General features: G+C 47.1%; 1 protein-coding gene across 29 annotated transcripts in view; it reads left to right on the top strand.

The window, feature by feature from the left end:
- Nucleotides 1-22,849, top strand: part of LOC129830734 (CLIP-associating protein 2-like) — a 125,698-nt gene that overhangs the window by 50,214 nt on the left and 52,635 nt on the right. For 24 of the 29 annotated variants that reach the window (XM_055893399.1, XM_055893393.1, XM_055893396.1 and 21 more), the window contains 6 exons: nucleotides 11,350-11,487; nucleotides 16,720-16,796; nucleotides 17,626-17,864; nucleotides 18,604-18,739; nucleotides 18,889-18,959; nucleotides 19,882-19,941. In XM_055893399.1, coding sequence (XP_055749374.1) covers nucleotides 11,350-11,487; nucleotides 16,720-16,796; nucleotides 17,626-17,864; nucleotides 18,604-18,739; nucleotides 18,889-18,959; nucleotides 19,882-19,941 — 721 coding nt within the window. Of the gene's footprint in view, nucleotides 1-7,490; nucleotides 7,584-11,349; nucleotides 11,488-16,719; nucleotides 16,797-17,625; nucleotides 17,865-18,603; nucleotides 18,740-18,888; nucleotides 18,960-19,881; nucleotides 19,942-22,849 lie in introns of those variants that run through there. The other 5 variants (XM_055893415.1, XM_055893413.1, XM_055893411.1 and 2 more) reach the window with 3 other exon arrangements.

Genomic DNA, 22,849 nt, shown 5'->3' with positions numbered 1-22,849 from the left:
TATGTTATGTAGCACTGTTATAGTGCCGCTGGTAGCTAATGATTAGCATCTGGCTTAAATTTAACTTAATGACTCAAACACCAGTTGATAGGGGAGCCATAAGGGATTATAGGGGTGTCATAGGGGATTATAGAGGTGTCATAGGGAAGTCATAAGGGATTATAGAGGTGTCATAGGGGAGTCATAAGGGATTATAGAGGTGTCATAAGGGAATATAGAAGTGTCATAGGGGAGTCAAAATGAATTATAGAGGTGTCATAAGCGATTATAGGGGTGTCATAAGGGATTATAGGGGTGTCATAAGGGATTATAGGGGAGTCATAAGGGATTATAGGGGAGTCATAAGGGATTATAGGGGAGTCATAAGGGATTATAGGGGAGTCATAAGGGATTATAGGGGAGTCATAAGGGATTATAGGGGAGTCATAAGGGATTATAGGGGAGTCATAAGGGATTATGGGGGTGTCATAAGGGATTATAGGGGTGTCATAAGGGATTATAGAGGTGTCATAGGGGAGTCATAAGGGATTATAGAGGTGTCATAGAGTTGCCATAAGGGATTATAGAGTTGCCATAAGGGATTATAGAGTTGCCATAAGGGATTATAGAGTTGCCATAAGGGATTATAGAGTTGCCGTAAGGGATTATAGAGTTGCCGTAAGGGATTATAGAGTTGCCGTAAGGGATTATAGAGTTGCCGTAAGGGATTATAGAGTTGCCGTAAGGGATTATAGAGTTGCCGTAAGGGATTATAGAGTTGCCGTAAGGGATTATAGAGTTGCCGTAAGGGATTATAGAGTTGCCGTAAGGGATTATAGAGTTGCCGTAAGGGATTATAGAGTTGCCGTAAGGGATTATAGAGTTGCCGTAAGGGATTATAGAGTTGCCGTAAGGGATTATAGAGTTGCCGTAAGGGATTATAGAGTTGCCGTAAGGGATTATAGAGTTGCCGTAAGGGATTATAGAGTTGCCGTAAGGGATTATAGAGTTGCCGTAAGGGATTATAGAGTTGCCGTAAGGGATTATAGAGTTGCCGTAAGGGATTATAGAGTTGCCGTAAGGGATTATAGAGTTGCCGTAAGGGATTATAGAGTTGCCGTAAGGGATTATAGAGTTGCCGTATGGGATTATAGAGTTGTCATAGGGGTGTCATAAGGGATTATAGAGTAGTCATAGGGGATTATAGAGGTGTCATAGGGGATTATAGAGGTGTCATAGGGGATTATAGAGGTGTCATAGGGGAGTCATAAGTGATTATAGATGTGTCATAGGGAAGTCATAAGAGATTATAGAGTTTCATAGGTGTGTCATAAGGTTTTCTGCTGGGGCTGGGCGGTATACCTTATTTTACTATATACCGGTATTGATGCAGGGACCGGTTTGGGTTTTTACTTTATCTTCTATACCAGTATTTGAATGTTTGGTTTGTTAAATGTGATACACCGTGTGTAACGTCCATTTGTGTAGTTTACTCCGCTACTTGAGTCATCCCTCTCCGCTCTCTCTCTCTCCATGCCGCTTCCACACAGACCTAGTCCCGCCCCCTGTCACTCAAGGAGCGCATTTGTTGATGCTTGACAACGAGACACTCGTTTAGTCTGCATGGTCAATGCAGCACATGCAACAATGTTGATGACAACACTTTGACCTTAATAGAAATCCACAAGCGTTCTATAATTACAATATTAGTTTGTGTTTCTTCCATCTGAAACAGCTAGTTTGTATTTTCTTAGCAAGTTAATTAAGCTAAATCGTGTTTGCCACTAATGCTAATCGCTAGTTAGCTGGCTAGCTAATACAGCCTGATACCAGTGCTGGTGGAACCTGATGAGGACAGGGGGTGCTGTTTTCACTTTCGGGGAAAAACGTCTCCAATTTAAACGGCCTCGTACTCAATTCTTGCTCGTACAATATGCATATTATTATTAGTATTGGATAGAAAACACTCTCTAGTTTCTAAAACCGTTGGAATTTTGTCTGTGGGTAAAACAGAACTCATTTGGCAGCACACTTTGTGACCAGGAAGTGGAAAGTCTGAAATTTATGTTCTGTTCAAGTGACTGCCTATAAATGGGCATGATAGGTATGGCTATACGTGCATGTCATACACCTTCACCCGGATGTCAAGAAGAAGTGAGAGGAAAAAGGAGTTGATTATCTCTGTCTGACGTTGAATAATCCCTCTTGGAACAAGGTGTCGCGCATTTTCTGTTTTCTGCAAGGCGCGTGTTGGGACCTGTTATTGCCTACTGGAAACCAGTCGTTATGGGCGAATATGATCTCCGGCTTTGATTTTATTTGATACATGTTACAATATCATCCTAAAGTATGTTTTTTCAATATAGTTTCATTAGATTATTGAAATTTATTCGGGACGTTAGTTGTGTTGCGTTTGACTTTGTTGACGTTGGAGAGTTTAGCGCCGCATGGCCAGTGTGCTTGCTAATTCAAGAGGGAAAAATAACGTTCTGAATCCAAACAAAGACGCTTCTGGACAAAGGACCAAAGGTACAACATTCTGATAGAAGATCAGCAAAAGTAGGAACCATTTTGTGATGCTATTTCATATATCTGTCGAACTGTGTACTAGTAGCTTTGCGCTCAGGTTTTGGTTATTCCCTTACCATAACTAAGTCTTATGTCGTAATGAAGATATTTTTAGAATTCTAACACTGCGATTGTATTAAGAACTAATGGATCTATCGTTTCCTATACAACATGTATTTTTTTGTAATGTTTATGAATAGCTATTTGGTCAGAATAGGTAAGAGTCTAATAGAAATATCCGCACATTCTGGGGAAAAGATGCTACGTTAGCACGTTATGCTACGTTATGCTACGTTGTATAACCACGGATTTCAGCTCTAAATATGCACATTTTCGAACAAAACATAAGTGTATGTATAACCTGATGTTATAGGACTGTCATCTGAGGAAGGTTTATGAAGGTTAGTGAAATGTAATATCTTTTGCTGGTTTATTCGCTAACGCTAACGTGCCTATTGCTATCGCTAACGTGCCTTGATGAATGAATGCGGTCGTGTGGTAGGCTATTGTAGTAAGCTAATATAATGCTATATTATGTTTTCGCTGTAAAACACTTACAAAATCAGAAATATTGTCTGTATTCACAAGATCTTTGTCTTTCATTTGCTATACACCATGTATTTTTCAGAAATGTCTTATGATGAGTATTTCGGTATGTCACGTTGGTGTCTGTAATTATTCTGGCTGCTTTCGGTGGCATTTCTGATTGTAGCCGCAATGTAAACTATGATTTATACCTGAAATATGCACATTTTTCGAACAAAACATCAATTTATTGTATAACATGTTATAAGACTGTCATCTGATGAAGTTGTTTCTTGGTTACTTTGGTTTGTTCTAGGTTAGTTTGGTTGATTTTGTGCATGCTACCTGTGCTGTGAAAAATGTCTGTGCTTTTTTCTATTTGTTGGTGAGCTAACATAAATATATATTGTGTTTTCCCTGTAAAACATTTAAAAAATCGGACATGTTGGCTGGATTCACACGATGTGTATATTTCATTAGCTGTATTGGACTTGTTAATGTGTGAAAGTTAAATATTTCAAAAAATTTTTTTTTGAATTTCGCGCTCTGCCTTTTCAGTGGAATGTGGGAGGAGTTCCGCCAGCGGAACGCCAGAGCCAGACAGGTTAAATCTGCATGTTGTTTGTGCAACAGTATCTTCTAAATCAAAGAGGAATAGGTGAAGCATGAATATGTTGGCTACATGAATAAAGATGTAATGTAGCCAAAGATTTTAGGGTCCCCTAGGAAACACTGAACATCACTTTGGTTCCTACCCTGTCACAATAACTCATCCATTGCATGTTCATTCGTTGTCATTTCAAACACCACTGTATTCAAAGTGCCCTCTGTTATTTAACTATAGAATTAGAATAAACATGAGTGCAGGAAATGTTTTTAGGTTGAATTGAACAGTATAAACCAATCAGAATGGAGAAAGACACATTGAAATCATTTAGAATATATGTGTTGCCACCGTAGTAGGGTCACTACTCATGAAGTAAATGTAGAACTTTCATTCATAAAAAACATAAAATACCGTCTCAATCCGTCATACCTTCAAAAATTAGAAAAATCGGTCTTCTCATAAAATCATCTATAGCATCCGGAACGGTTTAGTCTACAAACTATTATGAACCCTCTATGGGAAGATGAGACTGGCACGAACACGATGGTGTTCTCCGTTTTGCTCTACGAGTGTCAGAAGACTCGCCTTAAGCCGGTACAACTTCTGTCAGTAGCATCCAAACCGTTTGGGCTACACACTAATATTATCCTCTGTGCTGCAAAGGGGAGACTCTCACAAACATGTACATGTTTTGTTCTAGGACGCCCACGGGCCTCACAAGACTTGTCTGAAGGTCCCCTGGTACCAGTTCTAGGACGCCCACGGGCCTCACAAGACTTGTCTGAAGGTCCCCTGGTACCAGTTCTAGGACGCCCACGGGCCTCACAAGACTTGTCTGAAGGTCCCCTGGTACCAGTTCTAGGACGCCCACGGGCCTCACAAGACTTGTCTGAAGGTCCCCTGGTACCAGTTCTAGGACGCCCACGGGCCTCACAAGACTTGTCTGAAGGTCCCCTGGTACCAGTTCTAGGACGCCCACAGGCCTCACAAGACTTGTCTGAAGGTCCCCTGGTACCAGTTCTAGGACGCCCACAGGCCTCACAAGACTTGTCTGAAGGTCCCCTGGTACCAGTTCTAGGACGCCCACGGGCCTCACAAGACTTGTCTGAAGGTCCCCTGGTACCAGTTCTAGGACGCCCACAGGCCTCACAAGACTTGTCTGAAGGTCCCCTGGTACCAGTTCTAGGACGCCCACGGGCCTCACAAGACTCGTCTGAAGGTCCCCTGGTACCAGTTCTAGGACGCCCACAGGCCTCACAAGACTTGTCTGAAGGTCCCCTGGTACCAGTTCTAGGACGCCCACAGGCCTCACAAGACTTGTCTGAAGGTCCCCTGGTACCAGTTCTAGGACACACGCAGGCCTCACAAGACTCGTCTGAAGGTCCCCTGGTACCAGTTCTAGGACGCCCACAGGCCTCACAAGACTCGTCTGTCACGGATGCCAGGTTGCCCTTTAGTTTAAAGATGTAATCATGAGACAGGTGTTTCTTCCATCTCCTTAGCTATCATAATATAATTCAACTGGTTTCAAAACTCAGTCCTCCAGAAAGTGGACACTTACAAGGAACCCAAACCGGCTGTGCGCGCGCGCCATCGTTCGCTTTTGTACATACATTTATTTTGTCCCCCTACACTAAACGTGATGACGACACGCAGGTTAAAATAGCAAAACAAACTCTGAACCAATTACATTAATTTGGGGACAGGTCGAAAAGCTTTTAACATGTATGGCAATTTAGCTAGTTAGCTTGCATTTGCTAGCTAATTTGTCCTATTTAGCTAGCTTGCTGTTGCTAGTTAATTTGTCCTGGGATCTAAACATTGAGTTGTTATTTTACCTGAAATGCACAAGCTCCTCTACTCCGCCAATTAATCCACACATAAAACTGCCAACCAAATCGTTTCTAGTCATCTCTCCTCCTTCCAGGCTTTTTCATCTTTGAACTTATATGGTGATTGGCATCTTTCATAGTATTACCACAACTACCGGCAAAACAGTTTGTCTTTCAATCACCCACGTGGGTATAACCAATGAGGAGATGGCACGTGGGTACCTGCTTCTATAAACCAATGAGGAGATGAGAGAGGCAGGACTTTCAGCGCGATATGCGTCAGAAATAGAAAGGAGTTCTATTTTAGCCCTTGGCATCGCAGACGTTCGTTGGCGCAATAATTGAATAAAATTGATTTCTACATTTATTTTGCGACGTGTCCGGTCTGGTCAGCATGTTATGCAGTTCTATTACGTGATATATAGATTTTTTTTTAAAGCTGCGTTAGACAGGATTACCTAGACATACTGACCAGCTCAAATAGACAGAAGCGGGCTACATGGCAGACCAATCCTCTCTCCTCTCACGGCATCTCCAGCCCACTCATTAACTCAGCCAATCATGGCTAGCGGGAAGATTCCTGGCTTTTTCCGTGGCCAAACCAACTAAGTTCATAATTGCAACAATTTTATTCATATTTACACAAGTTTGTTGTTAAGACACATGAAAGTTCACATGTTCCAGAAGGCATTTCTGCAAAAAAAACAACGTATTTTGATTTAAAAAAAAATATATATATATATACAAATTTTACTTTCAAATTCCTCTCCTGTGAAGTAGTGAGCCATGACATATGTCTAGTTTCCTGAAACGAGTCATGCGGAGACTGTTTAATGGCAATAATATGGGATTAAATACATGTACAATACATCCTTCTTATATCGCCCAGATATAGGAGAGACATTTCAGACATTTCTTTCTTTTTGATATTTTTTTGGTACTATCTGTTCCATGTAGTCAATCTGTTATTCAATGTGTTTGTGTGAGTTAATTGCAGAAAAAAGGCCCCAAAATAAATAATGTTTAATCAAATACATATTTTACAGTACCAGTCAAAAGTTTGGACACACCTACTCACTCCAGGGCTTTTCTTTATTTTACTATTTTCTACATTGTAGAATAAATGTTAAGACATCAACACTATGAAATAACACATATGGAATCATGTAATAACCCCAAAAAGGGTTAAACAAATCAAAATATATTTTATATTTGAGATTCTTCAAAGTAAGCCACCCTTTGCCTTGATGACAGCTTTGCGCACGCTCCGTCCTGAGATGGAACTCAGGGGTGTGTTTGTGGATGTTTGTAAAGATCAGGTCTCAGCTGGAGGGGTGTCCCCCCCCCCCCCCACCTCCCCTCTGTCTCCTCTCCCTCCTGATCTGATCTCTACACCACCACAGCCCACTCAGCCTTGTGTTCTCTGTGTGTGTGGAGGTCTTAGTTCTATGGATATCAGAGTATGTGAAATATGATGAGGCACTTTGTAGTGTGTGTGTGTGTGTGTGTGTGTGTGTGTGTGTGTGTGTGTGTGTGTGTGTGTGTGTGTGTGTGTGTGTGAAGTTATCATTGCCTCGGTGTGTGTGTGTGTGTGTATTGATGGTAATGAGCTTAGGTTAGCTGCTGTGAGGGAGGCTAGATAAACCATGTTAGTATACCAGGGGCTTCACTCTCACACACACACTCTCACACACACACACTCTCACACACACACACTCTCACACACACACACTCTCACACACACACACACACTCCCCTTCCTCCGCACTGACTGCTACAGCATGATGTCGTCGCTGCGCCGATTGGCTGCCTGGCCTCAGAGGGAAGGAGGAGAGAAGAGGGATTGAGCGAGCGAGAGAGAGAGGAAGGGAGAGAGAGAGAAAAGGCCATCAGTGATATGGGTGGAGGGTTTTTCGGATGGCAGTAAAGTGTGTGTAGATCCATTTTGAAAGGTGTGTGTGTGTATGGGGTGGGAGGGTGTGTTGGGGTACGGGTCTGAGAAGAAGGTGGCGCCCCAAAACCACGCCCTACTGGAGGCATGCGGCGCCTCATCTGCAAACGCATCTGTGACTGTGAGTGCAGGGCTGGGCCCTCTGTGTGTTTCTGAAAGAGCATACATTAGTGCTGGCTTCATTTTGTGTGAATAAGGGCTGGGTTGGTTGGCTGTGTTTGATGGTGTGGGGGGGGGTTGGCTGTGTTTGATGGTGTGGGGGGGTTGGCTGTGTTTGATGGTGTGGGGGGGTTGGCTGTGTTTGATGGTGTGGGGGGGTTGGCTGTGTTTGATGGTGTGGGGGGTTGGCTGTGTTTGATGGTGTGGGGGGGGTTGGCTGTGTTTGATGGTGTGGGGGGGGTTGGCTGTGTTTGATGGTGTGGGGGGGGTTGGCTGTGTTTGATGGTGTGGGGGGGGGTTGGCTGTGTTTGATGGTGTGGGGGGGGTTGGCTGTGTTTGATGGTGTGAGTTATTTGGCTGTGTTTGATGGTGTGGGGGGGGGGGGGTGGCTGGGTGTATTTGGGTGATGGTGGGGGGGTTGGCTGGGTGTGTTTGATGGTGTGGGGGGGTTGGCTGGGTGTGTTTGATGGTGTGGGGGGGGTTGGCTGTGTTTGATGGTGTGGGGGGGTTGGCTGTGTTTGATGGTGTGGGGGGGGTTGGCTGTGTTTGATGGTGTGGGGGGGGTTGGCTGTCTTTGATGGTGTGGGGGGGGTTGGCTGTGTTTGATGGTGTGGGGGGGGTTGGCTGTGTTTGATGGTGTGGGGGGGTTGGCTGTGTTTGATGGTGTGAGTTATTTGGGTGTGTTTGATGGTGTGAGTTATTTGGCTGTGTTTGGATGATGGTGGGGGGGTTGGCTGGGTGTATTTGGGTGATGGTGGGGAGGGGGGTTGTTTGGGTGATTTGTGTGTTGGTTGTGCCAGGGATCATGTTTTTAATGCAGAAAATAACATACAAAATAATTGCTGCGTTTTTTAAAAGCAGATATAAAATGCTTGTTGTTGTAAATTCTGCTTCAGTCAGTGTTCGCTCCAAACCAGGAAGGTAGGACTCATTTTGTGCTTCATTTCCACTTTTCCACTCGGAGGAAATATCTTTGCTGTCATCGTTGGATCACCAGACAGCTCTGACTGATGTGGAGGCTACTTGTCTCCAGTGTAGTTTTTGTCTCCAGTGTAGTTTTTCTCCGGTAACAAGTTAAAATGCAACATTAACTACAAGCAAAACATTTGAAAATGTATCTGGCTACATTCTTTCAATGATAAACCTGGCCATGCGTCGTCTTTGCAAAAATGACCTTGCTTTCTTTGTTGTAAGATCATCGTCTTGGCTGCTAGCCAAATAGTTGCACTTATGTTGTCATCTGCTAAACGATTTTCTGCCGAATGTGTTGCACAAATATATTTTGTGTAAAGTAAAACTGTAGTTGCACGTCCCTGATATGAAACGCAGGTGAAATGTTTCAAAATGCTTATTTTTTTGATGGTCTGCATTTTGACATTGTGTGGGTCCGGGACCAAAGCGGTCTGTGCGTCACTACCAGTATATAGTAAAATAGAGTATACGGCCCACCTCTAATTCACTGTTAGTGATTGTTGTGTAGCTGGGTGTGTGTGTTGGAGAGAGAGTATTAGCTGTGTTAGCTGCTGCAGCCAGTGGCCTCTGTGTTTCTATGGTTGACTATTGATGACTGATCAGCACTGACTCTGCTATTTTCTACAGCCAAGACCCTCCCTTACTACCCCCCCTTCCTCTCCTCCCCCCTTCTCCTCTCCCCCTCCCCTCTCCTCCCCCTTCCTCACCTTTCCTCCCCCTTCCTTCCCCACCCTCCTCACCTCTCCTACCCCCTCCTCACCTCTCCTCCCCCCTCCTCACCTCTCCTCCCCCTTCCTTTCCTCCCCCCTCCTCACCTCCTCCCCCCTCCTCCCCTCTCCTCCCCCCTCCTCACCTCTCCTCCCCCCTCCTCACCTCTCCTCCCCCTTCCTTTCCTCCCACTTCCTTCCCCACCCTCCTCACCTCTCCTCCCCCCTCCTCACCGTCTCCTCCCCCCTCCTCACCTCTCCTCCCCTCTCCTCACCTCTCCTCCCCCCCTCCTCACCTCTCCTCCCCCTTCCTTTCTCCCCCTTCCTTCCCCACCCTCCTCACCTCGCCTCCCCCCTCCTCACCTCTCCTCCCCCCTTCCTCACCTCTCCTCCCCTTCCTTTCCTCCCCCTTCCTTCCCCACCCTCCTCACCTCTCCTCCCCCCTCCTCACCTCTCCTCCCCCCTCCTCACCTCTCCTCCCCCCTCCTCACCTCTCCTCCCCCTCCTCACCTCTCCTCCCCCCTCCTCACCTCTCCTCCCCCCTTCCTTTCCTCCCACTTCCTTCCCCACCCTCCTCACCTCTCCTCCCCCCTCCTCACCTCTCCTCCCCCTCCTCACCTCTCCTCCCCCTCTCCTCACCTCCTCCTTTCCTCCCCCCTCCTCACCTCTCCCTCCTCCCCTTCCTTTCCTCCCCCTTCCTTCCCACCCTCCTCACCTCTCCTCCCCCCTCCTCACCTCTCCTCCCCCCCTCCTCACCTCTCCTCCCCCCTCCTCTCCTCTCCTCCCCCTTCCTTTCCTCCCACTTCCTTCCCCACCCTCCTCACCCTCTCCTCCCCCCCTCCTCACCTCTCCTCCCCCCTCCTCACCTCTCCTCCCCCCTCCTCACCTCTCCTCCCCCCTCCTCACCTCTCCTCCCCCTTCCTTCCCCACCCTCCTCACCTCTCCTCCCCCCTCCTCACCTCTCCTCCCCCCCTCCTCACCTCTCCTCCCCCCTCCTCACCTCTCCTCCCCCTTCCTTTCCTCCCACTTCCTTCCCCACCCTCCTCACCTCTCCTCCCCCCTCCTCACCTCTCCTCCCCCCTCCTCACCTCTCCTCCCCCCTCCTCACCTCTCCTCCCCCCTCCTCACCTCTCCTCCCCCCTCCTCACCTCTCCTCCCCCCTCCTCACCTCTCCTCCCCCTTCCTTCCCCACCCTCCTCACCTCTCCTCCCCCCTCCTCACCTCTCCTCCCCCCCTCCTCACCTCTCCTCCCCCCTCCTCACCTCTCCTCCCCCCTCCTCACCTCTCCTCCCCCTTCCTTTCCTCCCCCCTCCTCACCTCTCCTCCCCCCTCCTCCCCCCTCCTCACCTCTCCTACACCCTCCTCACCTCTCCTACCCCCTCCTTGCCTCTCCTCCCCCCCTTCTTCCCCCCCTCCTCACCTCTCATCCCCCCTTCCTTTCCTCCCCCCCTCACCTCTCCTCCTCCTTCCTCCCCTCTCCTCACCCCTTCCTCTCCCCCTTCCTCTCCTCCCCCCCTTCCTCACCTCTCCTCCCCCCTCCTCGCCTCCCCTCCTCGCCTCCCCTCCCCCCTCCTCGCCTCTCCTTCCCTTTCCTCACCACTCCTCCCCCTCACCTCTTCTTCACCTCTCCTCCCCCCTCCTCGCTTCTCCTCCCCCCTCCTCCCCTCCCCCCTCCTCTCCTTCCCTTTCCTCACCTCTCCTCCTCACCACTCCTCCCCCTCCTCACCTCTTCTCCCCCTTCCTCTTCTCCTCCCCCCTCTCCTCGCTTCTCCTCCCCCCTCCTCACCTCTCCCCCCTCCTCACTTCTCCTTCCCCTTTCCTCAGCTCCCCCTTCCTCACCTTCCCCCTCCTCACCTTCCCCTTTCCTCAACCCCCCCTTTCCTCAACCCCCTTCCTCTCCACTTCTTCTTTCTTTAACTACTTTAGGGAAATAGTAGAAGTACGATAATGACAGCACTAAGAATGTTGCTCATCTCTCTCTCTCTCTCTCTCTCTCTCTCTCTCTCTCTCTCTCTCCATCTCTCTCTCTCTCCATCTCTCTCGCCTCAGACCGTAGCTTTGAGGATGATGCGGACAGTGCAGATGGGAACCCTGCTCAGGCTGCCTTCAAAGTCCCCAAGGTCCCCAAGAAGTCGGCAGAGTCCTCTGCTGCACGAAGACCCAACATTACGGGTTCCAAGATCGGAGGTAAGAGGCAGGATCCTATTTCCATGGAAGTCCAGCCTTGTTTACCTTTTAGAAAGACAGCATTACTCACACTGTAATAAAATAAACATTTGCAAATAAAGTTTCTTCGATTAATTTCATATCATTAGTCTCTTTGATTATTTCGTTAGTCTTGATGACTAAAACGCGACTGCTGAGACGTCCGATATAAAACGCTAACTTTATTCACCCTTCTACCCTTTTCTCCTGAGCTGGGTAATGGCTAGATCAAATCAAATACCTATTTATTAGTCACATGCGCCGAATACAACAGGTGTAGTAGACCTGACAGTGAAATGCTGAATACAACAGGTGTAGTAGACCTTACAGTGAAATGCTGAATACAACAGGTGTAGTAGACCTGACAGTGAAATGCTGAATACAACAGGTGTAGTAGACCTTACAGTGAAATGCTGAATACAACAGGTGTAGTAGACCTGACAGTGAAATGCTGAATACAACAGGTGTAGTAGACCTTACAGTGAAATGCTGAATACAACAGGTGTAGTAGACCTGACAGTGAAATGCTGAATATAACAGGTGTAGTAGACCTGACAGTGAAATGCTGAATACAACAGGTGTAGTAGACCTGACAGTGAAATGCTGAATACAACAGGTGTAGTAGACCTGACAGTGAAATGCTGAATACAACAGGTGTAGTAGACCTTACCGTGAAATGCTGAATACAACAGGTGTAGTAGACCTTACAGTGAAATGCTGAATACAACAGGTGTAGTAGACCTTACAGTGAAATGCTGAATACAACAGGTGTAGTAGACCTTACAGTGAAATGCTGAATACAACAGGTGTAGTAGACCTGACAGTGAAATGCTGAATACAACAGGTGTAGTAGACCTGACAGTGAAATGCTGAATACAACAGGTGTAGTAGACCTGACAGTGAAATGCTGAATACAACAGGTGTAGTAGACCTTACCGTGAAATGCTGAATACAACAGGTGTAGTAGACCTGACAGTGAAATGCTGAATACAACAGGTGTAGTAGACCTGACAGTGAAATGCTGAATACAACAGGTGTAGTAGACCTTACCGTGAAATGCTGAATACAACAGGTGTAGTAGACCTTACAGTGAAATGCTGAATACAACAGGTGTAGTAGACCTGACAGTGAAATGCTGAATACAACAGGTGTAGTAGACCTGACAGTGAAATGCTGAATACAACAGGTGTAGTAGACCTTACAGTGAAATGCTGAATCCAACAGGTGTAGTAGACCTTACAGTGAAATGCTGAATACAACAGGTGTAGTAGACCTGACAGTGAAATGCTGAATACAACAGGTGTAGTAGACCTTACCGTGAAATGCTGAATACAACAGGTGTAGTAGACCTTACAGTGAAATGCTGAATACAACAGGTGTAGTAGACCTTACAGTGAAATGCTGAATACAACAGGTGTAGTAGACCTTACAGTGAAATGCTGAATACAACAGGTGTAGTAGACCTGACAGTGAAATGCTGAATACAACAGGTGTAGTAGACCTTACAGTGAAATGCTGAATACAACAGGTGTAGTAGACCTGACAGTGAAATGCTGAATACAACAGGTGTAGTAGACCTGACAGTGAAATGCTGAATACAACAGGTGTAGTAGACCTGACAGTGAAATGCTGAATACAACAGGTGTAGTAGACCTGACAGTGAAATGCTGAATACAACAGGTGTAGTAGACCTGACAGTGAAATGCTGAATACAACAGGTGTAGTAGACCTGACAGTGAAATGCTGAATACAACAGGTGTAGTAGACCTGACAGTGAAATGCTGAATACAACAGGTGTAGTAGACCTGACAGTGAAATGCTGAATACAACAGGTGTAGTAGTGCTTACTTACAAGCCCTTAACCAACAATGCAGTTAAAAATATATATATAAATAAGAAATAAAAGTAGCATGTAATTAAAACGTTTTGTAGCTAGGTTCTTTTATTTAGCTCATATATTTTATTGTAATGTTTTGAATTTCTCATATCACATGAATACACATTAGACATAGAAACATGTATAGAATTCTAACAACAACAAACAAAAAGCTGCAAAATGTTCCTTGCACCCCGGAACAAATAGTGTGTGGTGGGAGGAGATGTTCCCCAATGCTGGAAGGGGGGCCTGATGGGAAATGTTGGGGAACATCCTGGGCTAGATGAGTAGGCAGAACATACTGACAGAAGCCTTTTCACCTGTCATCATCAGTCATGTCTCTGCTCTTCTATCTGTCATCATCAGTCATGTCTCTGCTCTTCTATCTGTCATCATCAGTCATGTCTCTGCTCTTCTATCTGTCATCATCAGTCATGTCTCTGCTCTTCTATCTGTCATCATCAGTCACGTCTCTGCTCTTCTATCTGTCATCCTCAGTCATGTCTCTGCTCTTCTATCTGTCATCATCAGTCACGTCTCTGCTCTTCTATCTGTCATCATCAGTCATGTCTCTGCTCTTCTATCTGTCATCATCAGTCACGTCTCTGCTCTTCTATCTGTCATCATCAGTCATGTCTCTGCTCTTCTATCTGTCATCATCAGTCATGTCTCTGCTCTTCTATCTGTCATCATCAGTCACGTCTCTGCTCTTCTATCTGTCATCATCAGTCACGTCTCTGTGGCTCTATCTGTCATCATCAGTCACATCTCTGTGGCTCTATCTGTCATCATCAGTCACGTCTCTGCTCTTCTATCTGTCATCATCAGTCACGTCTCTGCTCTTCTATCTGTCATCATCAGTCACGTCTCTGCTCTTCTATCTGTCATCAACAGTCACGTCTCTGTGGCTCTATCTGTCATCATCAGTCACATCTCTGTGGCTCTATCTGTCATCATCAGTCATGTCTCTGCTCTTCTATCTGTCATCATCAGTCACGTCTCTGCTCTTCTATCTGTCATCATCAGTCATGTCTCTGCTCTTCTATCTGTCATCATCAGTCATGTCTCTGCTCTTCCATCTGTCATCATCAGTCATGTCTCTGCTCTTCTATCTGTCATCATCAGTCACACCTCTGTGGCTCTATCTGTCATCATCAGTCATGTCTCTGCTCTTCTATCTGTCATCATCAGTCATGTCTCTGTGGCTCTATCTGTCATCATCAGTCACGTCTCTGCTCTTCTATCTGTCATCATCAGTCACGTCTCTGCTCTTCTATCTGTCATCATCAGTCACGTCTCTGCTCTTCCATCTGTCAGTCATCTGTCTGATCTTCTATCTGTCATCATCAGTCATGTCTCTGCTCTTCTATCTGTCATCATCAGTCACATCTCTGTGGCTATATCTGTCATCATCAGTCACGTCTCTGCTCTTCTATCTGTCATCATCAGTCACGTCTCTGCTCTTCTATCTGTCATCATCAGTCACGTCTCTGTGGCTCTATCTGTCATCATCAGTCACGTCTCTGCTCTTCTATCTGTCATCATCAGTCACGTCTCTGTGGCTCTATCTGTCATCATCAGTCACATCTCTGTGGCTCTATCTGTCATCATCAGTCACGTCTCTGCTCTTCTATCTGTCATCATCAGTCACGTCTCTGCTCTTCTATCTGTCATCATCAGTCACGTCTCTGCTCTTCTATCTGTCATCAACAGTCACGTCTCTGTGGCTCTATCTGTCATCATCAGTCACATCTCTGTGGCTCTATCTGTCATCATCAGTCATGTCTCTGCTCTTCTATCTGTCATCATCAGTCATGTCTCTGCTCTTCTATCTGTCATCATCAGTCATGTCTCTGCTCTTCCATCTGTCATCATCAGTCATGTCTCTGCTCTTCTATCTGTCATCATCAGTCACACCTCTGTGGCTCTATCTGTCATCATCAGTCACACCTCTGTGGCTCTATCTGTCATCATCAGTCATGTCTCTGCTCTTCTATCTGTCATCATCAGTCACGTCTCTGCTCTTCTATCTGTCATCATCAGTCATGTCTCTGCTCTTCTATCTGTCATCATCAGTCATGTCTCTGTGGCTCTATCTGTCATCATCAGTCACGTCTCTGCTCTTCTATCTGTCATCATCAGTCACGTCTCTGCTCTTCTATCTGTCATCATCAGTCACGTCTCTGCTCTTCTATCTGTCATCATCAGTCACATCTCTGTGGCTATATCTGTCATCGTCAGTCACATCTCTGTGGCTCTATCTGTCATCATCAGTCATGTCTCTGCTCTTCTATCTGTCATCATCAGTCATGTCTCTGCTCTTCTATCTGTCATCATCAGTCATGTCTCTGCTCTTCTATCTGTCATCATCAGTCATGTCTCTGCTCTTCTATCTGTCATCATCAGTCATGTCTCTGCTCTTCTATCTGTCATCATCAGTCACGTCTCTGTGGCTCTATCTGTCATCATCAGTCACGTCTCTGTGGCTCTATCTGTCATCATCAGTCACGTCTCTGCTCTTCTATCTGTCATCATCAGTCACGTCTCTGTGGCTCTATCTGTCATCATCAGTCACGTCTCTGTGGCTCTATCTGTCATCATCAGTCATGTCTCTGCTCTTCTATCTGTCATCATCAGTCACGTCTCTGCTCTTCTATCTGTCATCATCAGTCATGTCTCCGCTCTTCTATCTGTCATCATCAGTCACGTCTCTGCTCTTCTATCTGTCATCATCAGTCATGTCTCTGCTCTTCTATCTGTCATCATCAGTCATGTCTCTGCTCTTCTATCTGTCATCATCAGTCATGTCTCTGCTCTTCTATCTGTCATCATCAGTCATGTCTCTGCTCTTCTATCTGTCATCATCAGTCATGTCTCTGCTCTTCTATCTGTCATCATCAGTCACGTTTCAACTCCAATCCTAATCTAGAGGACCTGATTAGAATAATTCGCTGAAACAGTTTAGTTACGATCAGGTTAGTGGGGTTGTAGTTAAAACCTACAGGAGGGTATCTCTCCAGGAACAGGGCTGGAGTTAAAACCTACAGGAGGGTTTCTCTCCAGGAACAGGGTTGGAGTTAAAACCTATAGGAGGGTATTTCTCCAGGAACAGGGTTGGAGTTAAAACCTACAGGAGGGTATCTCTCCAGGAACAGGGTTGGAATTAAAACCTACAGGAGGGTATCTCTCCAGGAACAGGGTTGGACAGCCCTGCTCTAGTACATTAATAGTATTGTTGAATCAAGTCAGATAGTGCTTGGGTGGGACAACTTATAGTGTCACTCAGACTGGGGGATACATGTACTCTGACCTCTGACCTCTCTGACCTATGTCTCTAGGTGCGTCTAAGGATGGAACCGGGGGCATTGATGAGGAAGACTTCATCAAAGCTTTCACCGACGTCCCCACAGTACAGGTAACACACACTAGTATGGATTAGTACCAGGACTGCAAGCAATGTAGACAGTTTGTATACCATCACTAGTGTGAAATAAATCTCTCTCTGTCTCTCTCTTCTCTCGCTTGTCTCCCTCGCTTCTCTCTTGTCTCGTCTGTCTCTGCCTCTCCTCTCGCTTGTCTCCCTCGCTTCTCTCTTGTCTCGTCTGTCTCTGTCTCTCTCTTCTCTCGCTTGTCTCCCTCGCTTCTCTCTTGTCTCTGTCTCTCTCTTCTCTCGCTTGTCTCCCTCGCTTCTCTCTTGTCTCGTCTGTCTCTCTCTCTCTTCTCTCGCTTGTCTCCCTCGCTTGTCTCGTCTGTCTCTGTCTCTCTCTTCTCTCGCTTGTCTCCCTCTCTTGTCTCGTCTATCTCTGTCTCGTCTATCTCTGTCTCGCCTGTCTCTTGTCTCGTCTGTCTGTCTCTCGCTTGTCTCGTCTATCTCTGTCTCGTCTGTCTCTGTCTCTCTCTTCTCTCGCTTGTCTCCCTCGCTTGTCTCTTGTCTTGTCTGTCTCTTGTCTCGTCTGTCTCTGTCTCTTCTCTCGCTTGTCTCCCTCGTCTGTCTCTTGTCTCGTCTGTCTCTTGTCTCGTCTGTCTCTTGTCTCGTCTGTCTCTTGTCTCGTCTGTCTCTTGTCTCGTCTGTCTCTTGTCTCGTCTGTCTCTTGTCTCGTCTGTCTCTGTCTCTCTCTTCTCTCGCTTGTCTTCCTCGCTTGTCTCTTGTCTCGTCTGTCTCTTGTCTCGTCTGTCTCTTGTCTCGTCTGTCTCTTGTCTCGTCTGTCTCTTGTCTCGTCTGTCTCTGTCTCTCTCTGTGTCAGATCTACTCATCTCGTGACTTGGAGGATAACCTGAATAAGATCAGGGAGATCTGTTCTGATGACAAACATGACTGGGACCAGAGAGCCGCTGCAATGAAGAAGATCCGCTCGCTGATTGTTGCCGGGGCGACGGAGTACGAGTGTTTCTACCAACACCTGAGGCTGTTGGACGGAGCGTTCAAACTGTCAGCTAAAGACCTCCGATCACAGGTGGTACGAGAGGCCTGCATCACTGTGGCGTGAGTACCACACACACACACACACACACACACACACGCACACGCTTTTCCACATCTTTGTACATTACTTATCAAAAAAAAATGAAAAATGGAAGTGACACTTAATATATCCCCATCTCTCTCTCCTCCTCCCCTCTCTCTCTTTCTCCCCCCTCTCTCTCCCCCCTCTCTCTCCCCCCTCTCTCTACCCCCTCTCTCTACCCCCTCTCTCTACCCCCCCCTCTCTCCCCCTCTCTCCCCCTCTCTCTCCCTCCCCTCTCTCTCCCCCTCTCTCTACCCCCTCTCTCTCTCCCCCTCTCCCCCCCCCCTCTCTCTCCCTCTCTCTCTCTCCCCTCTCTTTCTCCCTCTCTCTCTCTCTCCCCTCCCTCTCTCCCCTCTCTTTCTCTCTCTCTCTCCCCTCCCTCTCTCCCCTCTCTTTCTCTCTCCCCCCCTCTCTCTTTCCTCTCTCCCCTCTCTTTCTCTCTCTCTCTCCCCTCCCTCTCTCCCCTCTCTTTCTCTCTCCCCCCCCTCTCTCTCTCCTCTCTCCCCCCCTCTCTCTCTCCTCTCTCCCCTCTCTCTCTCCCCTCCCTCTCTCTCCCTCTCTCTCTCTCCCCTCCCTCTCTCCTCTCTCTCTTTCTCTCTCTCCCCCTCTCTCTCCCCTTTCTCTCCCCTTTCTCTCTCTCTCCCCCTCTCTCTCTCTCTCTCTTTATTTATCTCTCCCCTCTCTCTCTCTCCCCTCTCTCTCTTTCCCCCTCTCCAGTCACCTGTCGACAGTGTTGGGTAATAAGTTTGACCATGGGGCCGAGGGGATTCTTCCTGTCCTGTTCAACCTCATCCCGAACTGTGCCAAGGTTATGGCCACTTCAGGGGTGTCTGCTATACGCTTCATCATACGGGTGAGTTAGACCGCACGCACGCACGCACACACGCACACACACACACTCACACACGTACCACAGATAATAAAATGACTGTGTATGTGTCTCTCTGCAGCACACACACGTACCACAGATAATAAAATGACTGTGTATGTGTGTCTCTGCAGCACACACACGTACCCAGGCTCATTCCCCTGATCACCAGTAACTGCACCTGCAAGTCTGTGGCCGTCAGAAGGTGAGCATGATGAAGAGGATTGTAGTAATGATGATGATGATGATGAAACTGAAGAGGATTGTATTAATGATGATGATGATGATGATGATGATGAAGAGGAGTGTAGTAAATATGATGATGAAGAGGATTGTAGTGATGATGATGATGATGATGAAGAGGATTGTAGTAATCATGATGAAGAGGATTGTAGTAATGATGATGATGAAACTGAAGAGGATTGTATTAATGATGATGATGATGAAACTGAAGAGGATTGTAGTAATGATGATGAAGATGAAGAGGATTGTAGGAATGATGATGATGATGATGAAGAGGATTGTAGAAATGATGATGATGATGATGAAGAGGATTGTAGTGATGATGATGAAGAGGATTGTAGTAATGAAGATGAAGAGGATTGTAGTAATGATGATGACGATGAAACTGAAGATGATTGTAGTAATGATGATGATGAAGAGGATTGTAGTGATGATGATGATGATGAAGAGGATTGTAGTGATGATGATGATGAAGAGGATTGTAGTGATGATGATGATGAAGAGGATTGTAGTAATGATGATGATGAAGATGATTGTAGTGGGGATGATGAAGAGAATTGTAGTAATGATGAAGATGATGATGAAGAGGATTGTAGTAATGATGAAGATGATGATGAAGAGAATTGTAGTGATGATGAAGATGATGATGATGAAGAGGATTGTAGTAATGATGATGAAGAGGATTGTAGTGATGATGATGATGATGATGAAGAGGATTGTAGTAATGATGATGAAACTGAAGAGGAATGTAGTAATGATGAAGATGTTGAAACTGAAGAGGATTGTAGTAATGATGATGATGATGATGATGAAGAGGATTGTAGTAATGATGATGAAGATGAAGAGGATTGTAGTAATGATGATGATGTTTCTTCCTCCCTCAGGAAATGTTTTGACTTCTTGGACCTGCTGCTACAGGAGTGGCAGACCCAGACTCTGGAGAGGTGAGAGTTCAACACCACAGCATCACAGATATGGGGACTGTTCAAAATACTAAGGACTCTTGGTAGAATCTTATTCACATGTTATTTGCATGACGTAACAATGTACATAGTGCCAAAGCGTACTCTGGAAATTAAATGATTCATTTACAATATTAACATTCGTTAAAATAGTAATAATCGAGCTTGTCAATGGGGGACAATCAGTAACAACATTTACATTACATTACATTTAAGTCATTTAGCAGACGCTCTTATCCAGAGCGACTTACAAATTGGTGCGTTCACCTTATGACATCCAGTGGAACAGCCACTTTACAATAGTGCATCTAAATCTTTTAAGGGGGGGGGGGGGGGGTCAGAAGGATTACTTTATCCTATCCTAGGTATTCCTTAAAGAGGTGGGGTTTCAGGTGTCTCCGGGAGGTGGTGATTGACTCCGCTGTCCTGGCGTCGTGGGGAAGTTTGTTCCACCATTGGGGTGCCAGAGCAGCGAACAGTTTTGACTGGGCTGAGCGGGAACTGTACTTCCTCAGTGGTAGGGAGGCGAGCAGGCCAGAGGTGGATGAACGCAGTGCCCTTGTTTGGGTGTAGGGCCTGATCAGAGCCTGAAGGTACTGAGGTGCCGTTCCCCTCACAGCTCCGTAGGCAAGCACCATGGTCTTGTAGCGGATGCGAGCTTCAACTGGAAGCCAGTGGAGAGAGCGGAGGAGCGGGGTGACGTGAGAGAACTTGGGAAGGTTGAACACCAGTCGGGCTGCGGCGTTCTGGATGAGTTGTAGGGGTTTAATGGCACAGGCAGGGAGCCCAGCCAACAGCGAGTTGCAGTAATCCAGACGGGAGATGACAAGTGCCTGGACTAGGACCTGCGCCGCTTCCTGTGTGAGGCAGGGTCGTACTCTGCGGATGTTGTAGAGCATGAACCTACAGCAACGGGCCACCGCCCTGATGTTAGTTGAGAACGACAGGGTGTTGTCCAGGATCACGCCAAGGTTCTTAGCGCTCTGGGAGGAGGACACAATGGAGTTGTCAACCGTGATGGCGAGATCATGGAACGGGCAGTCCTTCCCCGGGAGGAAGAGCAGCTCCGTCTTGCCAAGGTTCAGCTTGAGGTGGTGATCCGTCATCCACACTGATATGTCTGCCAGACATGCAGAGATGCAATTCGCCACCTGGTTATCAGAAGGGGGAAAGGAGAAGATTAATTGTGTGTCGTCTGCATAGCAATGATAGGAGAGACCATGTGAGGTTATGACAGAGCCAAGTGACTTGGTGTATAGCGAGAATAGGAGAGGGCCTAGAACAGAGCCCTGGGGGACACCAGTGGTGAGAGCACGTGGTGAGGAGACAGATTCTCGCCACGCCACCTGGTAGGAGCGACCTGTCAGGTAGGACGCAATCCAAGCGTGGGCCGCGCCGGAGATGCCCAACTCGGAGAGGGTGGAGAGGAGGATCTGATGGTTCACAGTATCGAAGGCAGCCGATAGGTCTAGAAGGATGAGAGCAGAGGAGAGAGAGTTAGCTTTAGCAGTGCGGAGCGCCTCCGTGACACAGAGAAGAGCAGTCTCAGTTGAATGACTCGTCTTGAAACCTGACTGATTTGGATCAAGAAGGTCATTCTGAGAGAGATAGCGGGAGAGCTGGCCAAGGACGGCACGTTCAAGAGTTTTGGAGAGAAAAGAAAGAAGGGATACTGGTCTGTAGTTGTTGACATCGGAGGGATCGAGTGTAGGTTTTTTCAGGAGGGGTGCAACTCTCGCTCTCTTGAAGACGGAAGGGACGTAGCCAGCGGTCAAGGATGAGTTGATGAGCGAGGTGAGGTAAGGGAGAAGGTCTCCGGAAATGGTCTGGAGAAGAGAGGAGGGGATAGGGTCAAGCGGGCAGGTTGTTGGGCGGCCGGCCGTCACAAGACGCGAGATTTCATCTGGAGAGAGAGGGGAGAAAGAGGTCAGAGCACAGGGTAGGGCAGTGTGAGCAGAACCAGCGGTGTCGTTTGACTTAGCAAACGAGGATCGGATGTCGTCGACCTTCTTTTCAAAATGGTTGACGAAGTCATCTGCAGAGAGGGAGGAGGGGGGGGGGGGGAGGGGGAGGAGGATTCAGGAGGGAGGAGAAGGTGGCAAAGAGCTTCCTAGGGTTAGAGGCAGATGCTTGGAATTTAGAGTGGTAGAAAGTGGCTTTAGCAGCAGAGACAGAAGAGGAAAATGTAGAGAGGAGGGAGTGAAAGGATGCCAGGTCCGCAGGGAGGCGAGTTTTCCTCCGTTTCCGCTCGGCTGCCCGGAGCCCTGTTCTGTGAGCTCGCAATGAGTCGTCGAGCCACGGAGCAGGAGGGGAGGACCGAGCCGGCCTGGAGGATAGGGGACATAGAGAGTCAAAGGATGCAGAGGAGGGTTGAGGAGGAAGAATCAGGAGATAGGTTGGAGAAGGTTTGAGCAGAGGGAAGAGATGATAGGATGGAAGAGGAGAGAGTAGCGGGGGAGAGAGAACGAAGGTTTGGACGGCGCGATACCATCCGAGTAGGGGCAGTGTGGGAAGTGTTGGATGAGAGCAAGAGGGAAAAGGATACAAGGTAGTGGTCGGAGACTAGGAGGGGAGTTGCAATGAGGTTAGTGGAAGAACAGCATCTAGTAAAGATGAGGTCAAGCGTATTGCCTGCCTTGTGAGTAGGGGGGAAGGTGAGAGGGTGAGGTCAAAAGAGGAGAGGAGTGGAAAGGAGGAGGCAGAGAGGAATGAGTCAAAGGTAGACGTGGGGAGGTTAAAGTCACCCAGAACTGTGAGAGGTGAGCCGTCCTCAGGAAAGGAGCTTATGAAGGCATCAAGCTCATTGATGAACTCTCCAATGGAACCTGGAGGGCGATAAATGATAAGGATGTTAAGCTTGAAAGGTCTGGTAACTGTGACAGCATGCAAT

This window comes from Salvelinus fontinalis, chromosome 32 (genome assembly GCF_029448725.1).
Source record: "Salvelinus fontinalis isolate EN_2023a chromosome 32, ASM2944872v1, whole genome shotgun sequence".
In the NCBI taxonomy this organism is placed as follows: Eukaryota; Metazoa; Chordata; class Actinopteri; order Salmoniformes; family Salmonidae; genus Salvelinus; species Salvelinus fontinalis.
This window is presented reverse-complemented; position numbering and strand designations above follow the sequence as displayed.